The 18552-nt window shown below is 46.2% G+C and overlaps 1 protein-coding gene across 1 annotated transcript in view; it reads right to left on the bottom strand.

Moving 5' to 3' along the window:
* SLC9A1 (solute carrier family 9 member A1) overlaps nt 1-18552 on the bottom strand; it is a 98751-nt gene that overhangs the window by 11420 nt on the left and 68779 nt on the right. Inside the window, exons 3-6 of the mRNA XM_060691474.2 lie at nt 10338-10588; nt 6181-6398; nt 4427-4629; nt 2835-2924 (exon numbers count right to left, since the gene is read on the bottom strand). Coding sequence (XP_060547457.1) covers nt 2835-2924; nt 4427-4629; nt 6181-6398; nt 10338-10588 — 762 coding nt within the window. The remainder of the gene's footprint in view (nt 1-2834; nt 2925-4426; nt 4630-6180; nt 6399-10337; nt 10589-18552) is intronic.

The following is an 18552-nucleotide window of genomic DNA, read 5'->3' as shown; positions in this document are numbered from 1 at the left end:
GCCCCCTGATACCACTAGATGAGATAGCTAGGACTCGCTGCCTTTGAAGAGTGAGGAAAATCCTCAGGGACAACTCACACCCTGGTCAGCACTTCTTTACTTTCCTATCATCCGGCAGGAGATATAGAAGCGTTGCCAGCCACACAAACAGGCTGAAAAACAGCTTTTATCTGTGGGCTGTTAGACTCCTGAATGCATCATAAGTACGTAGTATGATAGACTTGCAAGGACGGCACAACGTGCAACAGGTTCATATTGGTGCAATATATTATAATGTAATGCTATGCACATATATGTATAGCTGTTCTGACCTAGGCTTCCCAAGAGCATGAAGCAGAGTCCTTGTCCCAACAAAAATCCCTTTTTATTAAGTTATCCAGCAAAGTCTTTCAAGGGAGGATTTACAGTCACAGACCTTATCTGGCTTGGAGAGCTGCCAGGCCGATATCTTCAAAACTTGGCAAGGAGTCTCTGAGAGTCACGAACCAATTAAGCGAATGAATTGTCTCCTGCAAACTCCCCACCCCTCCCCTTTCGCTCCTCTTTATTCCCTATGGGAGGGGCCATTCACCGTCCACATGTGGCTTTACTCCTGAGTCGACCCTTGTTCCTTAGCTGTTCCCTTCTCCTGGCAGCTCTGCACATGCGCACACTGGGAACAGGCTCCAGCTGTTCTTCTGCCCCATTGATGTCCGACTCCGAAGGGTTAGGGTTAGGGTTAGGGTTAGGGTTAGGGTTAGGGTTAGGGTTAGAGGACCCTGGCCCCATCTCTGCCTTCAACGCAGAGCACTCATCAGAGCCTTCCCCAGACTCCAGGACTGGCCCATGTTCCTCCCCAACCTCCTCACTGTCTGAGTCTGCCACCAGCTCCGCTGGCCACTGGTGGGCCACAACAATTGAGGATTTTGTGTTCGTTAGTATGATTTACTGGGTTAAGGATTTTCTTTCTTTCACTGTGAGTTATTGAGATGTATTTGTGTTGCGGGGGAGGGGTGAACTAAGGGAGGCTCAGCCAATCTCATAGTACACATGTTGTGCATTGACAATAAAGGTTTGAAATTCAAACCACATAAAGCTTGATGACTCCCTGCAGAAAACCACATAGTTGAGGGATGGGATCTAAGTGGATAATGGACGAGAAAGAGGGCTTGGTGACATTAAGGAAAGCACAAGGAATAAACAATGGATACAGTGGATGGATGAGATCAATCAGAATACGGAACTATTCCTGGAAGAGTTCCCAGCTATAAGATCAGGATAGTCAAGAATTCCATACAGCAGTCAACAGGAGTTCAGTGCCAACTTGATGGCACCTAAATACAGGTAGTCCTCGACTTACGATCACAATTGAGCCCTATTGCTAAGCAAGGCAGTTGTTGTGTGAGTTTTGCCACATGTTATGAATTTTCTTGCGACAATTGTTAAGTGAAGCACTGCTTCACTTAACAATTTAAGTGGTTAAGCTAGTTACGCGGTTGTTAAGTGAATCTGGCTTCCCCACTGACTTTGCTGGTTGGAAAGGGGATCACATTACCCAGGGACACTGCAACCGTCATAAATACATGCCAGTTGCCAAGCATCCAAATTTTGATCGTGTGACCATGGGGATGGTGCAATGGATTTAAGTGTAAAAAAAAACGGTCGTAAGTCAGTTTTTTTCAGTGCTGTTGTAACTTTGAATAGCAATTGCACTTAAGACTTATATACTGCTTCACAGTGCTTTACAGCTCTCTCTAAGCAGTTTTACAGAGTCAGCCTATTGCCCCCAACAATATGGGTCCTCATTTTACTGATCTCGGAAGGATGGGAGGCTGAGTCAACCCTGAGCTGGTGAACTTCGAATTGCCAAATTGCTGGCAGCCGGCAGTCAGCAGATGAAGCCTGCAGTACTTCATTCTAACCACTGCACCACCATGGTCATTAAACAAAAAAGGCTGTAAGTCAAACCTTGTCTCTCCAATAGAAGCCTATCTTCGCAATGTAACTTCCTTGACCAGCCCTCAAAATACAAAGCTTCCTCCAGTAGGGTTCATTAATTTGCTATGATTATATTTTGCTATCTCCTGGAAGTCCTTTTGATGGGGAACTAACAACCAGGGGGCACAACTTTCCTCTACTCTATCCAGTAAGACGACTATCTTGAGGGCACCAGGTTGGGAAAGGCTGAATTAAGAGCACAAGACATTTCATTTAAGTTGCGCTGCCAAGGTTCTGCCATAGGTGGCGGTAGAGTCCTTGCTTTAATTATTAAATCACGCAGATTGTTCCTTTAACAATGACTCAAAGTTACGACAGCCTCGGGAAAAGTGGCTTACGACCAGTCCTTGAAGTCACAACCATCACGCAACCCCCACGGTCACATGATTGAAATTCAAGCACGTGGCAACCAGCTCGCATTTACAGCAATTATAGCATCTTGCCTTTAGTGCAGTGTTTCTCAACCTTGGCCGCTGGACGATGTGTGGACTTCAACTCCCAGAATTCCCTAGCCAGAATGGTTTAGTGGTTTAAATCTGGCAAGTAGTCCATTAGGGAAGCTGGATTTGCTTAACAACCATGTGATTCCCTTAAAAGACTGCGGTGATTCGCTTAATGTCCACAGTAAAAATGATGGCAAAATTGCAATTGTGGTCGTAAGTTGAGGACTATCTATTAAAAAAAATCTTTGAAAGGTTGAATATTGTAAAAGGCAATGTAGAAAACAATAAAAACATTTTTAAAATATTTAAAAATACATTTTACAGATGGGAAGAATATCAACACAACTGGTGGCAGTGGCATTCACACATACACACCACAAAGATGCTTTACAGCAGCTAGAAAGGCATCATCACCTGAGTGTGAATTTCCTCGTTAATGGACCTCTTGGTCTCCTGCTTTTTTTTCACCGCCAGAAGATCCACCAGAGGGCGGATGGTCATACCCTGCAGATAGACAAGCCAGGTTAAATTCCATCAGCCATACCCAGGGGTGGGCTTCAAAAATTTTAGCAAGGGTTGCTGGGTGGGCGTGGCCATGGTGGCCGTGGCCTAGTCAGCCTTCTGCACCATGATGGGGTTTTTGCCCTCCCGGGGCTCCAGAGGCTTTGCTTGAGCCTCCAGGAGGGCAAAAACAGCCTCCCCAGGCTCTGGAGGCCCTCTGGAGGCCGGAAACGGGCCCATTTCTGGCCTTCCCGAACTCCCAGTAGGCCCATTTTTCACCCTCCCCGAGCCTCCATGCACGCCCTACACTTACCTGCATACAAAACGGGCCACATGGGGACTCCTGGGAGGGGAGGGGAGGGGAGGGTGGGGCCAGCCAGGAATGGGATTTGGGGATTCTCCGAACTATACAGAATCTTAGCTAGAGGTTCTCCCAAATCCCTGCAAACTCCTAGCAGCCCACCCCTGGCCATACCCAAAGTCAGTTCATTTTTCATTTTCCATCAGAAATGCTCTTCCCAAACACTTTGCTAGCCCCACCTCTGGAGCAGTGGCTGAGCTTGAAAGATTATCTCCCCTGTTTTCTCTGATTCCAGGAGGTCTCCAAACTTGGCAATTTTTCCTTCCATTCCCCACCATCCATTCAGACGGCATTTTGGATGCCAGGTAAGTACAGGGCTCACGTGGAGGCTCTGGGAGGGTGAAAAATGGGCCTTCCGGAAGTCCGGAAATGGGCTGTGTTTGCTTGCCCCAGGCTCCAGGAAAGCCTCTGGAGCCTGGGGAGGGTGAAAAACGGGCCTATAGGGCCTACCAGAAGTCCAGAAATGGGCCATTTCTGGCCTCTGGAGGCTTCAGGGAGGCCTGCTAGGCCCAAAACGGGGCACAGGAGAGGGGCACGCGCATGTGCAGGGGGCGGGGCATCGCAGGGTGGGGCGCGCGGAGGGCATTGCATTATGGGTGTGAGCATGCACACACACGACCCCCCCCCCCATGCTCCCCCAGCTTTTGGCACACGATGGCAAAAAGGTTTGCCATCACTGGCCTATATGTTTAATAAATAAAGGCATACACTTTCGTGAGCTCACTTCAACAATGTGTGTAAGTAGCTTGACTGATCTAGGATTTATATACTTGGGATGAGATGAGGATTGGTTAGGGTTAATTAACAGGACACCAGCAATCTCTCACATATATAATCTGCATAATCATCCTGTCTTCCATTCTGTCTTCTCGCAAACTCACCCCAATTTAAATCAGCCCAATCGCTCTATGCAACTAATGGCTCAGCTCATGAAATCTTATGCCTTTCTGTAAAACCTGTCAATCAGAAAAGGTGCTACCAGACTCGCCTGGATTTTTAATAAACGAAGATGTAGGAGAAGGGGAGAAAGCGCATAATTTATTTCTTTGGGAGGGACACTCACAAATCCAGATGGGAGGTTTTAGACTGGATTGTGAAGGATGTCAGGAGGGATGGCGAACGGGGATGGGCTACACAGATCTACCTGCACAAAGACTGTGAAGAATATCACTGTGATGATCGCTGTGAGAAACATGTCTCGCATTGGGAAATGCTGATGTTCCAGGAGGTAGCCAAGAGAGAAGGCGATGGCCCCTCGCAAGCCACCATAGGCAATGATGAACTGATCCTTCGGGCTCAACTTCACAATGCGAAATTTGTTGATGAACCATGTCAACCCCAACACACCTGAACAGAGTTTGAAAAGACAGAGAGGCACAGATTACCTAATGGCACTTTTGACATATACAGAGCTCTTGCTTTTTGTTTTTTCAGGGTTTCAAATCACAAGGTTCGCACAGCGCATTTACACTGATCGAGTAGACGGTTAGTGGGCCCCACACACACATACACACATAGCATGCAAAACCTAACATTTGTTTGTTTATTAAATTTATTTGCCACCTATCTTGTCGAGGGCTGCCCTCATACTCTAATAGCAATAGCACTTAGACTTATATACCACTTTACAGTGCTTTTACAGCCCTCTCTTAAGTGGTTTACAGAGTCAGCCTATTGCCCCCAACAATCTGGGTCCTCATTTTACCCACCTCGGAAGGATGGAAGGCTGAGTCAACCTTGAGCCTGGTGAGATTCGATCTGCCAAATTGCAGGCAGCCAGCAGCCAGCAGGAGTAGCCTGCAGTACTGCATTCTAACCACTGCGCCACCGCGGCTTATATAACATAATAGCATGTTATACAAATCCAGCTTGTTTTCTAAGCATCTCTCTGGGTCAGAGAAACACCCCGCTGCATATGATGGCCCCCTACATCCTAACGGGAGCAATGGCCCAGAAATTTAGGTAACAATAACATGTTCTCCCTCTGTCCATTTTTATGCATGGACACTTCCTGTAAAAGCTTGCAGGAGAGTTTGCCAGTGGCAGGTATGTATTTATTTAATTTATTATGTGAGTCAGTACACGCAGTGACTCCAGGCTACTTACAACATCAAAATGTCACAGTGTAAAAACCCAGGAACCCTCCACCCACCTCAGCAGTGATGATCACACACTCATGCCCGCCACCTGATTAGTTCTGTATCAACCAGGGGATCTTTTGTCAACCACTGACAAAACCGCATCTTCCAGAAAAGTAACAAGGTAAAGGTAAAGGTTCCCCTCACACATATGTGCTAGTTGTTCCCGACTCTAGGGGGCGGTGCTCATCTCCATTTTAAAGCTGAAGAGCCAGCGCTGTCCGAAGACGTCTCCGTGGTCATGTGGCCAGCATGACTAAATGCCAAAGGCGCACGGAATGCTTTTACCTTCCCACCAAAGATGGTCCCTATTTTTCTACTTGCATTTTTTTATGTGCTTTCAAACTGCTAGGTTGGGAGACGCTGGGACAAGTAATGGGAGCTCACCCCGTCACGCGGCACTAGGGATTCGAACCGCTGAACTGCCCACCTTTCGATCGACAAGCTCAGCGTCTTAGCCACTGAGCCACCACTCAGGAACAAGGTGGGGGCCAATCTTATCTTTCAGGGAATGATATTCCCCAGGGAGGGAATATCCACCATGCCACCATGGAGAAAACCCTTTATCTTCATCCCACAAGATGTACCTCCTAATAGATAGGGACCCACGATAGACCTCGCCTTCACATTCTAGTGAGCTGGGAAGATGCTTAACTAAGGAGATGTGAGTCTTCAAATAACCTGGTCCCCAAGCCATGTAAATGAAAAACTTTCATTTATCACCCCTGCCCTATTTCCAATTTGAGCAACAGGTCCAGACCTAAAACCCTGGCAATCAAGCAGAAAATCAGGGTGCAAATGACGAAGGCCCAGTTCCAGTGGTGCTTCCCAGCCACGGTGGAGACACCAAGGAAGATGAAGATAAGGGTCTCACTGACGCTGCTCCACATCTTCAGGAAATATTTGATGGTTGTGTGGGACTTGTGGGAGATATTGGCCTCCACATAAGGACGCATCACCACCCCTGCAGCAATCAGCCTGCAAGAAAGAGAGAAATGGGCTGTGGGAAGACTGAAGAGAGCACCAACATCCCTGGTCTTGCTGAGAAGATGGTCCATTCCACCAGATGATCACGCTTGGAAGGAAGAGATGGAGAGAGGAATGCTTGGAGGAGCGATCCACATCACTCAAAATGAGCCTTAATATAAAATCTTGTGTTAAGCGTTCATATTTGGTTGTTCCTGGCAATCAGGAACTGCCTATGTGTGAGTAAGTGGGAGACATTTTTCCTCTCTAACCCCTACGCAAGACTAAAATATGCTCTTGGAGGAAGTGGCCTTCCCATGGCTTCACACCCAGCCTAGACACCCATATGTTCCTTTAGCTTAGAACTTAAAAGGCGACGTTTAATCTTTTCAAACAATTTAATGTATTCTTCACTTGTTCCTTATCTAAGGATATAATTCCTGGACCATGTTTAAATTGTGTGTTTATTCATTTGTATTTTAGTCCTTTATCTTTTTGCTTGTTGAGAGAGAGAGAAAGAAAGAGGGACAGAGGGAGGGAGGGAAGGAAGGAAGGAAGGAAGGAAGGAAGGAAGGAAGGAAGGAAGGAAGGAAGGAAGGAAGACTCGGGGGTTGTGATAAAAGCTGTAGTTCTGTAATAAGGATGTGAGAGAGGGAGGGTGGGAGGAAAGGAAGGAAGGAAGGAAGGAAGGAAGGAAGGAAGACTCAGGGGTTGTGATAAAAGCTGTAGTTCAGTAATAAGGATGTGAGAAAGGAAGGGAAGGGAAGGGAAGGGAGGAAGGAAGGAAGGAAGGAAGGAAGGAAGGAAGGAAAGAAGGAAGGAAGGAAAGAAGGAAGACTTGGGGGTTGTGATAAAAGCTGTAGTTTTGTAATAAGGATGTGAGAAAGGAAGGGAAGGAAGGAAGGAAGGAAGGAAGGAAGGAAGGAAGGAAGGAAGGAAGGAAGACTCAGGGATTGTGGTAAAAACTGTAGTTCAGTAATAAGGATGGGAGGGAGGGAAGGAGGGAGGGAGGAAGGAAGGAAGGAAGGAAGGAAGGAAGGAAGGAAGGAAGGAAGGAAGGAAGGAAGGAAGGACGATAGACTCAGGGGGTTGTGGTAAAAACTGTAATTCAGTAATAAGGATGTGAGAGAGAGAGAGAGAGAGAGATTTATCTTCCCATTCACCTCTGCCAGTTGTCTGCGGGGGGCGGGGGGGGAGGGGCAGGAAGAGGTGAACTAGAAACCTGTTGCCCCCACCCCCTCCTAGCAATTTCTCCCCATTTCTTTACCCAGCTAATCAGGGTGAGTCAAGATTATAGCTCAGCAGTAGATCTACAATGACTCATCTACATTCCTAAGGGAAGCGCATCAGTAAGACAGGGCCAAGTACCGCTGAATTCAAAAGGTTGTGTGTTCCCCACTGCGCTTTCCCAACCCAACTTCCCCACGGCCACTTCTTTTATGGCCCTGACTGAGTTGGCGCTCTTGTCTCTGCTGGTTTTATAGCGAGGGAGGTTTTCTAGTCGAGTCTGCTGACAGTGTTGGCGTCGCCAGCCAGGGAGCCGGAGGATGAGTCACCCCGCAAGCTTGGCAGAAAGCTGCTGTTCTGTCAGCCTCCAAGAGAATTGGGGGACAAAATGGAGGACGGGCAACATGCTTCATTGGAGCCCCCGAGAGCAACTAAAAACAATGTCCTTTTTCTGGCAGTCAGGCGGGAGAAGAAAAGCTTCAGTTACAATGGCACTGAAAATAGGGACTTGTGACCAGATCTCTCACTTATGACCCTCACAGTATTCCCCATGGTCACTGATCAAAATTTGAATGCTTGGCAACTAATATGTATTTACGACGGTTGTATAGTCCCACTTCCGACTCTCCCAGCCGCCTTTCAACATGCAAAGTCAATTGGGGAAGTCGGATTTACTTAAATTTACAAAGTCAATTGGGGAAGTCGGATTTACTTGTTTACCAACAGAAATTCTGGCCTCAATTATGGTCATAAGTTGGGGACTATTTCAGAGGCCTTCAAACTTGGTAGCTTTAAGACCTGTGGACTTCAACTCCCAAAATTTTTCAGCCAGCTATGCAATAGCAATAGCACTTAGACTTATATACCGCTTCACAGTGCTTTTACAGCCCTCTCTAAGCGGATTACAGAATCAGCATATTGCCCCCAACAAACTGGGTCCTCATTTTACCAACCTTGGAAGGAAGGAAGGCTGAGTCAACCTTGAGCTGGCCAGGATCGAACTGCTAACAGCCAGCAGAATTAGCCTGCAATACTGCATTCTAACCACTGCTCCACCACGCAAAAGCTGCCTTTTGCAATTGACTGACCCTGATTCGTCAATGCCGATGATTTTTAAGTGGTGCTCCAAATGTTTGGGATTGATGGGCCCAAGATGCCTATTCCTATTGGCTTTCTTTTGCCATAGTTGTTCTACTTCCGTTTGAAGGTCTTTTTATTTTGTGATTATCATTATTTACATATTGTATTTTACTTACAGTTTAGATTTTCACATTTTTGCAAATTCAGATGTTATCACATTTTATGTAATTTTAGAGAGTATTTTATAACCTGGACATAGATTGCTTCTTTTGGACCTCACATATGGATTCCAGTCAGGTTATTTTACTGTTTAATTTTATCTTAAATTTTATTTACTATTTATTAAGATAGTTTTATAACTGACTGATTGTCTAGGTGACTTCGAGCCAGTTTCTCTCTCTTTCTCTTTCTCACTTCAACCTATCATAGCAATAGCACTTAGATTTATATACCGCTTCATAGTGCTTTTACAGCCCTCTCTAAGCGGTTTACAGAGCCAGCCTATTGCCCCCAACAATCTGGGTCCTCATTTTACCCACCTCGGAAGGATGGAAGGCTGAGTCAACCTTGAGCCTGATGAGATTAGAACTGCTGAACTGCAGCTAGCAGTCAGCTGAAGTAGCCTGCAATACTGCACTCTAACCACTGCGCCACCTTGGCTGTTGAAGGAGAGAGGGCACGAATGCAAATGAGTTCTTGGAGGAAAGAGAGGCTGCAATTCTAACAAATCATTTAATAAATAAATACCTTAAAATAAGTCAGCTGCCTATGATCTAAAGCAGGGTGCTCCAAAATTGGTAACTTTAAGACTTGTGGCTGGCTAGGGAATTCTGGGAGTTGGAAGTCCACATGTCTTAAAGTTGCCAAGTTTGGAGAGCCCTGTTCTAAAGGTTTTGATCTAAAGTCAACCTCAACTCCTAGGAACTTCATGGACATAGCAACAATACAAAAATGGTTTGCAGGATGTTTTGTTTTCTCAAATTTGGAGTCTAGCCTACAGCCCTGGTGTGTCCTTGTGGTCTTCCACCCAAATACTAAACAGGCTGAGCTCTACATATTTTTGAGAGATCACTAGATGCTACCACGAATGTCCATGAACTCATCGTAGTTCAATTTCTACAGTAAGGTAAAGGTAAAGGTTCCCCTCGCACATATGTGATAGTCGTTCCCAACTCTAGAGGGCGGTGCTCATCTCCATTTCAAAGCTGAAGAGCCAACGCTGTCTAAAGACGTCTCTGTGGCCATGTGGCCGGCATGACTAAATGCCAAAGGCGCACGGAACGCTCTTACCTTCCAACCAAAGGTGGTCCCTATTTTTCTACTTGCATTTTTTACGGGCTTTCGAACTGCTTGGTTGGCAGAAGCTGGGACAAGTAACGGGAGCTCACCCCATTATGCGGCACTTGGGATTCGAACTGCTGAACTGCCGACCTTTTGATCGACAAGCTCAGCGTTTTAGCCACTGAACCACCACATCCCTTTTAATTTCTACAGTAGGGGCAGGCAATCCAGTTTCCTTTCAGATGAATGGACTACAACTCCTACAGTCCCTTCCAAACTCCTCTGCTAATGGGGGGCTGATGAGAGCTCCAATCCAAAATGCCTGAAGAACACCACTTGCCCCCATCCAAGTCTAATACTTACGCCATGATGCCTGACAGGTGGAAGACTTCTGCAGACAGATATGCCATGTAACTGTACAGAAAGACGAAAAGAGGTTCGATGACCCGGATGTGGGAGGTGAAGCGGGAGGTGAAGGCTCCGATGATGCCGTAGACAACCCCGACAAAGATGCCCCCCAGGGCTACCACAAAGAAGCTCAGGAAGCCCAGGACGATGTCCGTGAGGGTGACTTTCTCAAAGGTAGCAAACTCTTCGAAAAGGTGGTAGAGAACCTGGGGAGACACAAAGGAGGGAGAGAAAAGCCATCTCAGCCCACCTAGGCAATGATCAGAGGTTGCCAATAGGTGTGCCAACACAAAAAGGGAATTATTATCCCATAAAAGGAAGGAGAAAGAATGGTGCGGTGGCCTAGAGGTGGAGCTCTCGCCTCACAATCAGGAGGCGGTGAGTTCGATCCTAGGTAGTGGCAGATTATTTCTCTCTCTGGGTACATTGAGAATATATCTGCTAAATTCACTATCCACATTTAAAATTTAAGTATCCAATTCTGCTGTTTAGCCACTGTTTCCATGCCGGGGTAACTTTAAAGTTTTCCAATTTTTTTCCTTTATTATCTGTGAGTTGGCCAGTCACTCACCCGGTACCAAAGCTCTGCTCAAATCTTCGCTCCTGCACAATTCTTATTCCGGATGCCCCAGCTTCATGGTGGTTCGCAATGTCCGCCGCCCCCGCCGTCGGATCGAAGAGTTTTCTCTAGTTTTTCGAGGACCTTGCCTGTTCCTCTTTAGCCAACTGAGGTACCTCTCCTTCTTCACTGTCCCTACAGGACAGTTCCATTTCAAAGACCCCCCCGACAGTTCGTCTGGCTGAGTTTTCGCCAGGCTCGTTAGAGCCTGGCGTTTTCCCAACCAGTCTCACCGTGATGCTTCTGAGTTCCCGGAATACTTTTGGATACTTACATTTTAAACGTGGATATTGAATTTGGAGAGACTAAATTGACTATAAGAAAAGAAACCCAAAGGAAAATACCTTTGGAATAGGATAGGATATAAACTGTTTAGAAAATTTTGAACTTTAAAAGGAGAATATATCTGCTGAATATAACTCTGCATTGGTGTCAGGAAGGGCACCCGGCCAGTAAACACTCAGCTCCGTTCAGTTGCCCAGACTCCACCCCATAAGGGATTATGGGGTTGTTAAAAGGAGATGAAAGGGAAGGAGGAAAGTTGGATCAAAGGGGAACATTGGTTTTTTTTAAAAAAAAAAAAACTGCAGCATTTGTCCTGCTGAGTACGAACTGATCATAATTGCTCTCTGAGGATCAGCGCAGCAAACCATGTGCCAAGCTGGCTTCCTTGGCTAGAACAACAAAACCCTCAATGCAGAGAAGGACCAGGAAAATGGCGGGAACATCATCTCCCTACCATTTAGGATCGGTCTTTTCAGTCCAACTACCCAGGTAATCCTTGACTTACGACCAAACACACTTGAGCCCAACATTTCTGTTGCTAAGGGAGACATTTGTGAAGTGAGCTTTGTCCCACTTTACAATCTTTCTTGCCACAGTTGTTAAGTGAATCGTCACAGTTGTCACGTTAGTAACGTTGTTGTTCAATGAATCTGGCTTCTCCCTTGACTTTGCTTGTCAAAGGTCACAAAAGGTCATTACAACCATCATAAATATGGACCAGTTGCCAAGCACCTGAGTTTTGATAATGTGACTATGAAGATGCTGCAATGGTCGTAAGGGTGGGAAGTGGTCATAAGTCACTTTTTCAGTGCAGTTGTAACTTTGAACGGTCAGTGAACAAACTGTTGTAAGTTAAGGACTATCCAGTACAGTTAAGGAAGCCAGCAAGAATCAGTTCTGCACAATTTCTTTCCTTCTCTCATATACTGGCTTCCACATTGTGATCTGAGCTGAGTTCGGTTGCATTTCAAATGGAGATATGGGTTTTAATACAGATATACTTCAATTGTAAATCAAGATCATCATCTTCATTTAACGACCCCATAATCCCTTGCGGGGTGGAGTCTGGACAACTGAATGGAGCTAGCAGAGTGTTTTAATGGCCGGATGCCCTTCCTGTCGCCAATGCGGAGTTTTGTTCAGCAGATACATTCTTAGTTTGTTTTTGTTTGTTTTTGTTTTTATTAAATTTATATACCGCCCTACTCCCGAAGGACTCAGGGTGGTGAACAGGCACAAAATAAAATACATAGATACAAAAGTTAGAAACATAATTAAAACCAGATTAAATAATTTAGCCCGAGACAAGTAAAAATCCCAATAATTTAAAACAGATTAAAATTTCGATTTAAAAGACTTTTAAAACAGGGGAGAAAATTAGGCCAGGCGGGCTTGCTGGAATAGGAGGGTCTTAAGAGCACGGCGGAAAGTGCACAGATCCGGGATCCTCCGTATCTCTGGGAGGAGCTTGTTCCAGATAGTGGGTGCCCCCACAGAGAAGGCCCTCCCCCTGGGGGCCGCCAGTCGACATTGTTTGGCTGACGGCACCCGGAGGAGCCCCTCTCTATGAGAGCGTACTGGCCGGTGGGAGGCTGTTTGTGGTAGTAGGAGGTCCCGTAAATAATCAGGTCCTAAGCCATGGAGCGCTCTAAAGGTGGTGACCAAAACCTTGAAGTGCACCCGGAAGACCACCGGGAGCCAGTGCAGCTCTCGCAGGAGAGGTGTCACACGGGAGCGCCATGTTGCTCCCATAACCACCCGCGTGGCCGCACTCTGCGCCAGTTGGAGCCTCCGGGTGCTCCTCAAGGGGAGCCCCATGTAGAGAGCGTTACAGTAGTCCAGGCGGGAAGTGACAAGGGCATGAGTGACGTATGTAGGGAGTCCCAATCCAGAAAGGGACGCAACTGGCGAATCAGGGAACCTGATGAAAAATCCTCCCGGTCACGGCCATCAAGTGCTCTTCTAAAGACAGCCGTGAATCAAGGAGGACAACCAAGTTGCGAGCCCTCTCCGTGGGGGCCAGCGATTCGCCCCCAATAGTCAGCGATGACGTCAACTGACTATATCGGGACATCGGTCTTGGAAGGGTTGAGCCTGAGCCTGTTCCTCCCCATCCAGATCCGCACGGCCTCCAGACACTGGGACATCACTTCAAGGGCATTGTTGGGGTGGTCCGGAGTGGAGATGTACAGCTGGGTGTCATCAGCGTACTGGTGGTACTTCACCCCGAAACCACGGATGATCTTGCCCAGCAGCTTTACATAAATGTTGAACAAAAGGGGCGAGAGGACCGACCCTTGTGGCACCCCACATATAAGGGGCCTCGGGGTCGACCTCTGCCCCCCTGCCAACACAGACTGCAACTGGTCGGAGAGAAAGGAGGAGAACCACCGTAATACAGTTCCCCCCACCCCTAACTCTTCCAACCGGTGCAGCATGATACCATGGTTGATGGTATCAAAAGCCACTGAGAGGTCTAATAGGACCAGGACAGAGGAGCAACCCCTGTCCCGAGCCCTCCAGAGATCATCAACCAACGCGATCAATGTGTGGCCAGAGAGAGAAATATCTGCCTTTACCTAGGATCAAACTCACAGCCTCCTGATTGTGAGGCAAGAGCTCCACCTCTAGGCCACCGCACTACTCCAATTGTAAATCAAGAGCCAGTAAATAATTTCAGAGGGTGGTTGGTAAAACCGGTCTCAAATCTCAGTTTAAACTTAAGAGCCAAACTTCGTATAGAAGAGCAGCTGATGAGGTTTTGGCATTCGTGTCTGGTTTAAACAAATGATGGTTTATTACCTGTCAGTCCTGAGATGTCTTCCCTGGTAGCCTTCTATTGAAATACAAACAAGATTCAGCCTTGTTAAGTATTTTTGAACTTAGATGCCACCATGCTGCTGGGGAATTATTATCAAGAGCTTCCAACAGAGGTGGGTTCTACTTACCTTTACTACCGGTTCACAGCGGGGCTGCGCGCATGCGCAGAAGCATTTTGATGACGTCAGGGTCAGTGGGCGGAGCCTCCCGCCAGTTTTACTACCGGTTCTATAGAACCAGTGCGAACCGGGGGCAACCTACCATTGGCTTCCAATCAGGGGTGAAATGCTCCCAGTTCGGACCGGTATCAATGGCAGCCAATGGTTTGGAGAACCTGTAGCGATGGCGGCCCAAGGCTCCACCCACCTGCCCAGTTGTCATTACTTCCTGGTTTTAACCAGGAAATAACCTGTTTTTTACCCTCTGCGCATGCGCAGAGGGTCGAAGCGTGGCTCGTGCACTTCCGAACTGTGGGAAGGTAAGTAGATTTCACCCCTGCTTCCAGTACAGATCAGTTGCTCTAAATGGGTGCTTTTCTTTTCTCTTTTCCCCCTCTGCTTTAATATATAAAACAAAACTGGCTAAGAATAGAACACCGCACTAATGTTGAAATACTGTACAATTATTTTTAGCCTCCTAAATGTATTTCCAAACTTATTCAGCCACCGAGAGCAATCTTTGCTACTAAAATTTGTACAAATGTTATTTTGTTTAGAGAGACTGGTTTGGAGTATAATCAAAAATATGCTCCACAGTGAATTCTTTCGTTGAAATTTCAGGCACAATGGCTCTTCTGGTTTCTTCTTCCCAGTACCTATCCTGTTGTCATGCCTCTTTCATTTATTTATTTATTTATTTTAAAAAATTATTTTTATTTCTCATAAACCCATTTACATGTACAGTCATTTTCATCATTTTCCATTCATCTTTTCTTTTAACTTTCATTTCTAATTTTAACTTTTTTGGGGCTGCTCTTTTACCCCTTACCTTTACTCCAACCTTTCTTCTTCTCATCCCCTTCTCTTCCTTCCTCTCTCTTCTCCTATTTCCTTCGTTCTTCCTCTCCTTCTCTTTCTTACTTCCTCTTCTCTTCCCCCACTCCTCTTTTCTTCCCCTCTTCTAACCTTCTCCTCTACTCCTCTTTCCACTCCCTTTTCTTCCTCTCCTTTTCCCTTTCTTCTTTCTCCTCTCCTCTCTTTTCCCTTCCTCTCTCTCTACTCCTTCCTCCTCTCCTGTTGTTTCCCTTTTCAGTTCAATCTAAAGTGGTATTCGAGCAGCCCCGATTTTCTAATTATCTTTATTCTCATTTCAATTTGTTATTCAATTATTATTTATTTTTATTTCATCATTTGCGTACATTTTTATAATATCTCACTTTTTTCTCTTTAAACCCCCCCCTTCCCCTTTTACTTGACATCATCTGGGTATCTATTTTTCTCATTCCGCCTCTTTCATTTAAAATGGCTTTCCAGTTCTCAAAGTTGCCTCTGCAATGGATTACCAGCAGAGAGGGGGTTTCACAAATCGTTACTACAGGTTCGCCACGCACACGCTCACATGCGCTTTGCTCACGTCTGCACTTTCCACACATGTGCCCGGCCTCGAAAACGTGGCTAAATAGGCATAGCGCCGGAGCAGGTGGGCAGGCACACCCGCATTCTCTACTACCGGTTCACTCGAACTGGTACAAACCAGCTGAATATCACCAATTACAAGTTATACCAATAGCAATTATATACCACTTTATATTGCTTTACAGCCCTCTCTAAGAGATTTATAGACTCAGCCTATTGTTCCCAACAATCTGGGTCCTCATTTTACCCACCTCGGATGGATGGAAGGCTGAGTCAACCTTGAGCCGGTTCAGGATCGAACTCCTGGCAACAGGCAGGGTTAGTCTGCAATAATGCATTCTAACGCAGCATTCTAACCACTGCGCCACAATACTTTTTTTAAAAGTATCCTTTTTTTTAAAAAAAGGATAACCATATATATTTCTTCAAGCCGCAATACTTGCTGATCTTCTAATCTGCATTAATGCACCCCCTGCTACCAATTTCCCCTTAGGCAAATTGAGTTGCTTAAACTCCCTTCGCCTTCTCTTTTGGGAACCTAGGTTATTTATTGAAAGGTAATCCTCAATTTACAACCACAATTAAGCCCCAAAATTTTGTGCTGTTAAGAGAGACATTTGCTAAGTGAGTTTTGCCCCGGTTTACAACTTTTCTTGCCACAGTTGTTAAGCGAATCACTGCAGCTGATAAGTTAGTAACCTGGTTGTTAAGTGAATCTGGCTTCCCCATGGACTTTTGTTGGTCAGAAGGTCGCAAAAGGGGATCGCGTGACCCTGGGACACTGCAACCGTCATAAATATAAGGCAGTTGCCATGCGTCTGAATTTTGATCATGTGATCATGGGGGACGCTGCAAAGGTTGTAATTATGAAAAGCGGTCGTAAAAAGTCACGTTTCTCAGTGCCGTTGTAACTGTGAATGGCCACTAAATGAACTGTTGTAAGTCGAGGACTGTTAGGAATAAGACTATTACCTAACATGTTGGATTGGCAATATATAAACCATCAATGTATGTTTGCAGTGTATTGTATGGTATTGTATAGCTTTAAGACTGCTGTATTGCATCATACTGTGTCCTGATTGGTTAGTTTTGTTGCCAATCTCCTTAAGAGGGAGCTAGAAACATGGCTTGTTCTCTTTGTTGTTCTTGCTCTCTGATATCTCTATCTGACTTACTGTATTACTGTTTGCAACTCCAGAAGAACTGTTTACCGTATACGATTACTACGACTGGTATGAAGACTTTTGTTTATTGGACTGGGCTTTATTTTTCCTGAATGTAAACTGTAACATGACTCAGTGTATCTGTGTGATGACTGTGCTTATTCATAACTACTCTCATGTGCACACCCTTGCTACTCAAGGGTTATTCCTTAACAAGGACTACCTGTAAAAACATTCTGAGCTGAAACTGTCAGATGCAAGCAACGGATCCACAAGTGAATCAGTGGTGGGTTCCTCCCGGTTCGGCCGAGCCGGTAGCAGTGACGATATGACGGCACCAAACCAGTTCTCCCCCCCCACCCCCCCACATTATTCTTACCTTTTATTTGGTCCCATCCCCAATCTTGCTGCCTCCTGAGTCCCAGCTGATGACTAGAGGGAAAAAAACTGTTTAAACTCTTGCTGTGGGGCTTCAAAGGGCCGTCCTACAGCTGATCAGTGTTAAAAGCAAACAAATGAGTCGGGTCGTAAGTGCGAGGACTGGTCGTAAGTGAGGACCTTCCAGAAATGACTCTGACCAGCTAGCCACGCCCACCTAGTCACATGACCTCCAAGCCACACCCACAAAATAAGCCACGCCTACAGAACCAGTAGTAAAAAAATTTAGAACCCACCCCTGAAGTGAATGGTTCAAGTTGACCACTTTATTAGGTTCTACCTATGGTGCAAGAACCTCCCCAGGTTGCTTGTCTTCCCTTGGGAACAAACAAGTAAGGTGTCAGATCCCTAATGTGATACTGCCATTCAAATGGAGGGAGGGGGGAGCATGGGGACAAGCTGTATTTTATAACCTTTATCCTGGCACCTAAGCACCCTGGAGTATTCCCACCTTTGTGGGACGTAATAAGGAGGGAGGGCCATGTGGATTGTTTCAGTTTGCTGGAAGCGGAAGAAGACCCTGGGAACGGCTCCTTATCTGTTTCCCAGGACAGCCATTACAACAACATCTTCACACCTTTGGATTGGCTGAATCCACATCGGACTGGAGGGAGGGGTTCTAAAGTCCTGTTTCTAACTGTGTCGTTGGGAGGGAATTTAGAGTCTGCTTTGCCTTTGTCCTGCTATCACTTCTTCTCAATAAAAGGTTTCTTTTGAACTACCACGTTTCAAGAGTCTATACCAGGGGTCGGCAACCTTAAACACTCAAAGAGCCACAAAGGTTCTAACCGGAAGCCCCCATTCAGTTCTGGAGCTGACCAGAAGTCCGGTTCCCCCATCATAGAATCTCCTCCTAGCGCAGCGTCATTTTTCTTCTGCTGACCGGAAGAAGAATTCCCCCACCATAGAGTCTCCTCCTACCACAGGATCCTTTTTACTCTGCCTGTCCTAACTGAAAGCCCTATCAATTGTGGAGCCGACCAGCAACAGGGAGACGCAGCAGAGGGATGAAAGAGCCACATGCGGCTCCAGAGCCCCGGATTGCTGACTCCTGGTCTATATTTTCTTAGGAAAGGAGGAGAGGCAGGGCCTCACTTAAGGTTTCATGGAATTTAAGAGAGAAGCCCAGTCCTAGGTCTCTTGTAGATGGGCAAAGACTCAAGACTAACTCCCAGCTTGATCCCTCTTCCTGCTTGGATGGGAACTTCCCAAGATAAACAGTGACACCCCACCCCTCCGCAAGGGAGTTTTCCTTGGCTAGGATGTGTGAA

The sequence above is a fragment of the Pantherophis guttatus genome, chromosome 10 (genome assembly GCF_059756535.1).
Source record: "Pantherophis guttatus breed Tessera chromosome 10, ASM5975653v1, whole genome shotgun sequence".
NCBI classification, from domain to species: domain Eukaryota; kingdom Metazoa; phylum Chordata; class Lepidosauria; order Squamata; family Colubridae; genus Pantherophis; species Pantherophis guttatus.
This window is presented reverse-complemented; position numbering and strand designations above follow the sequence as displayed.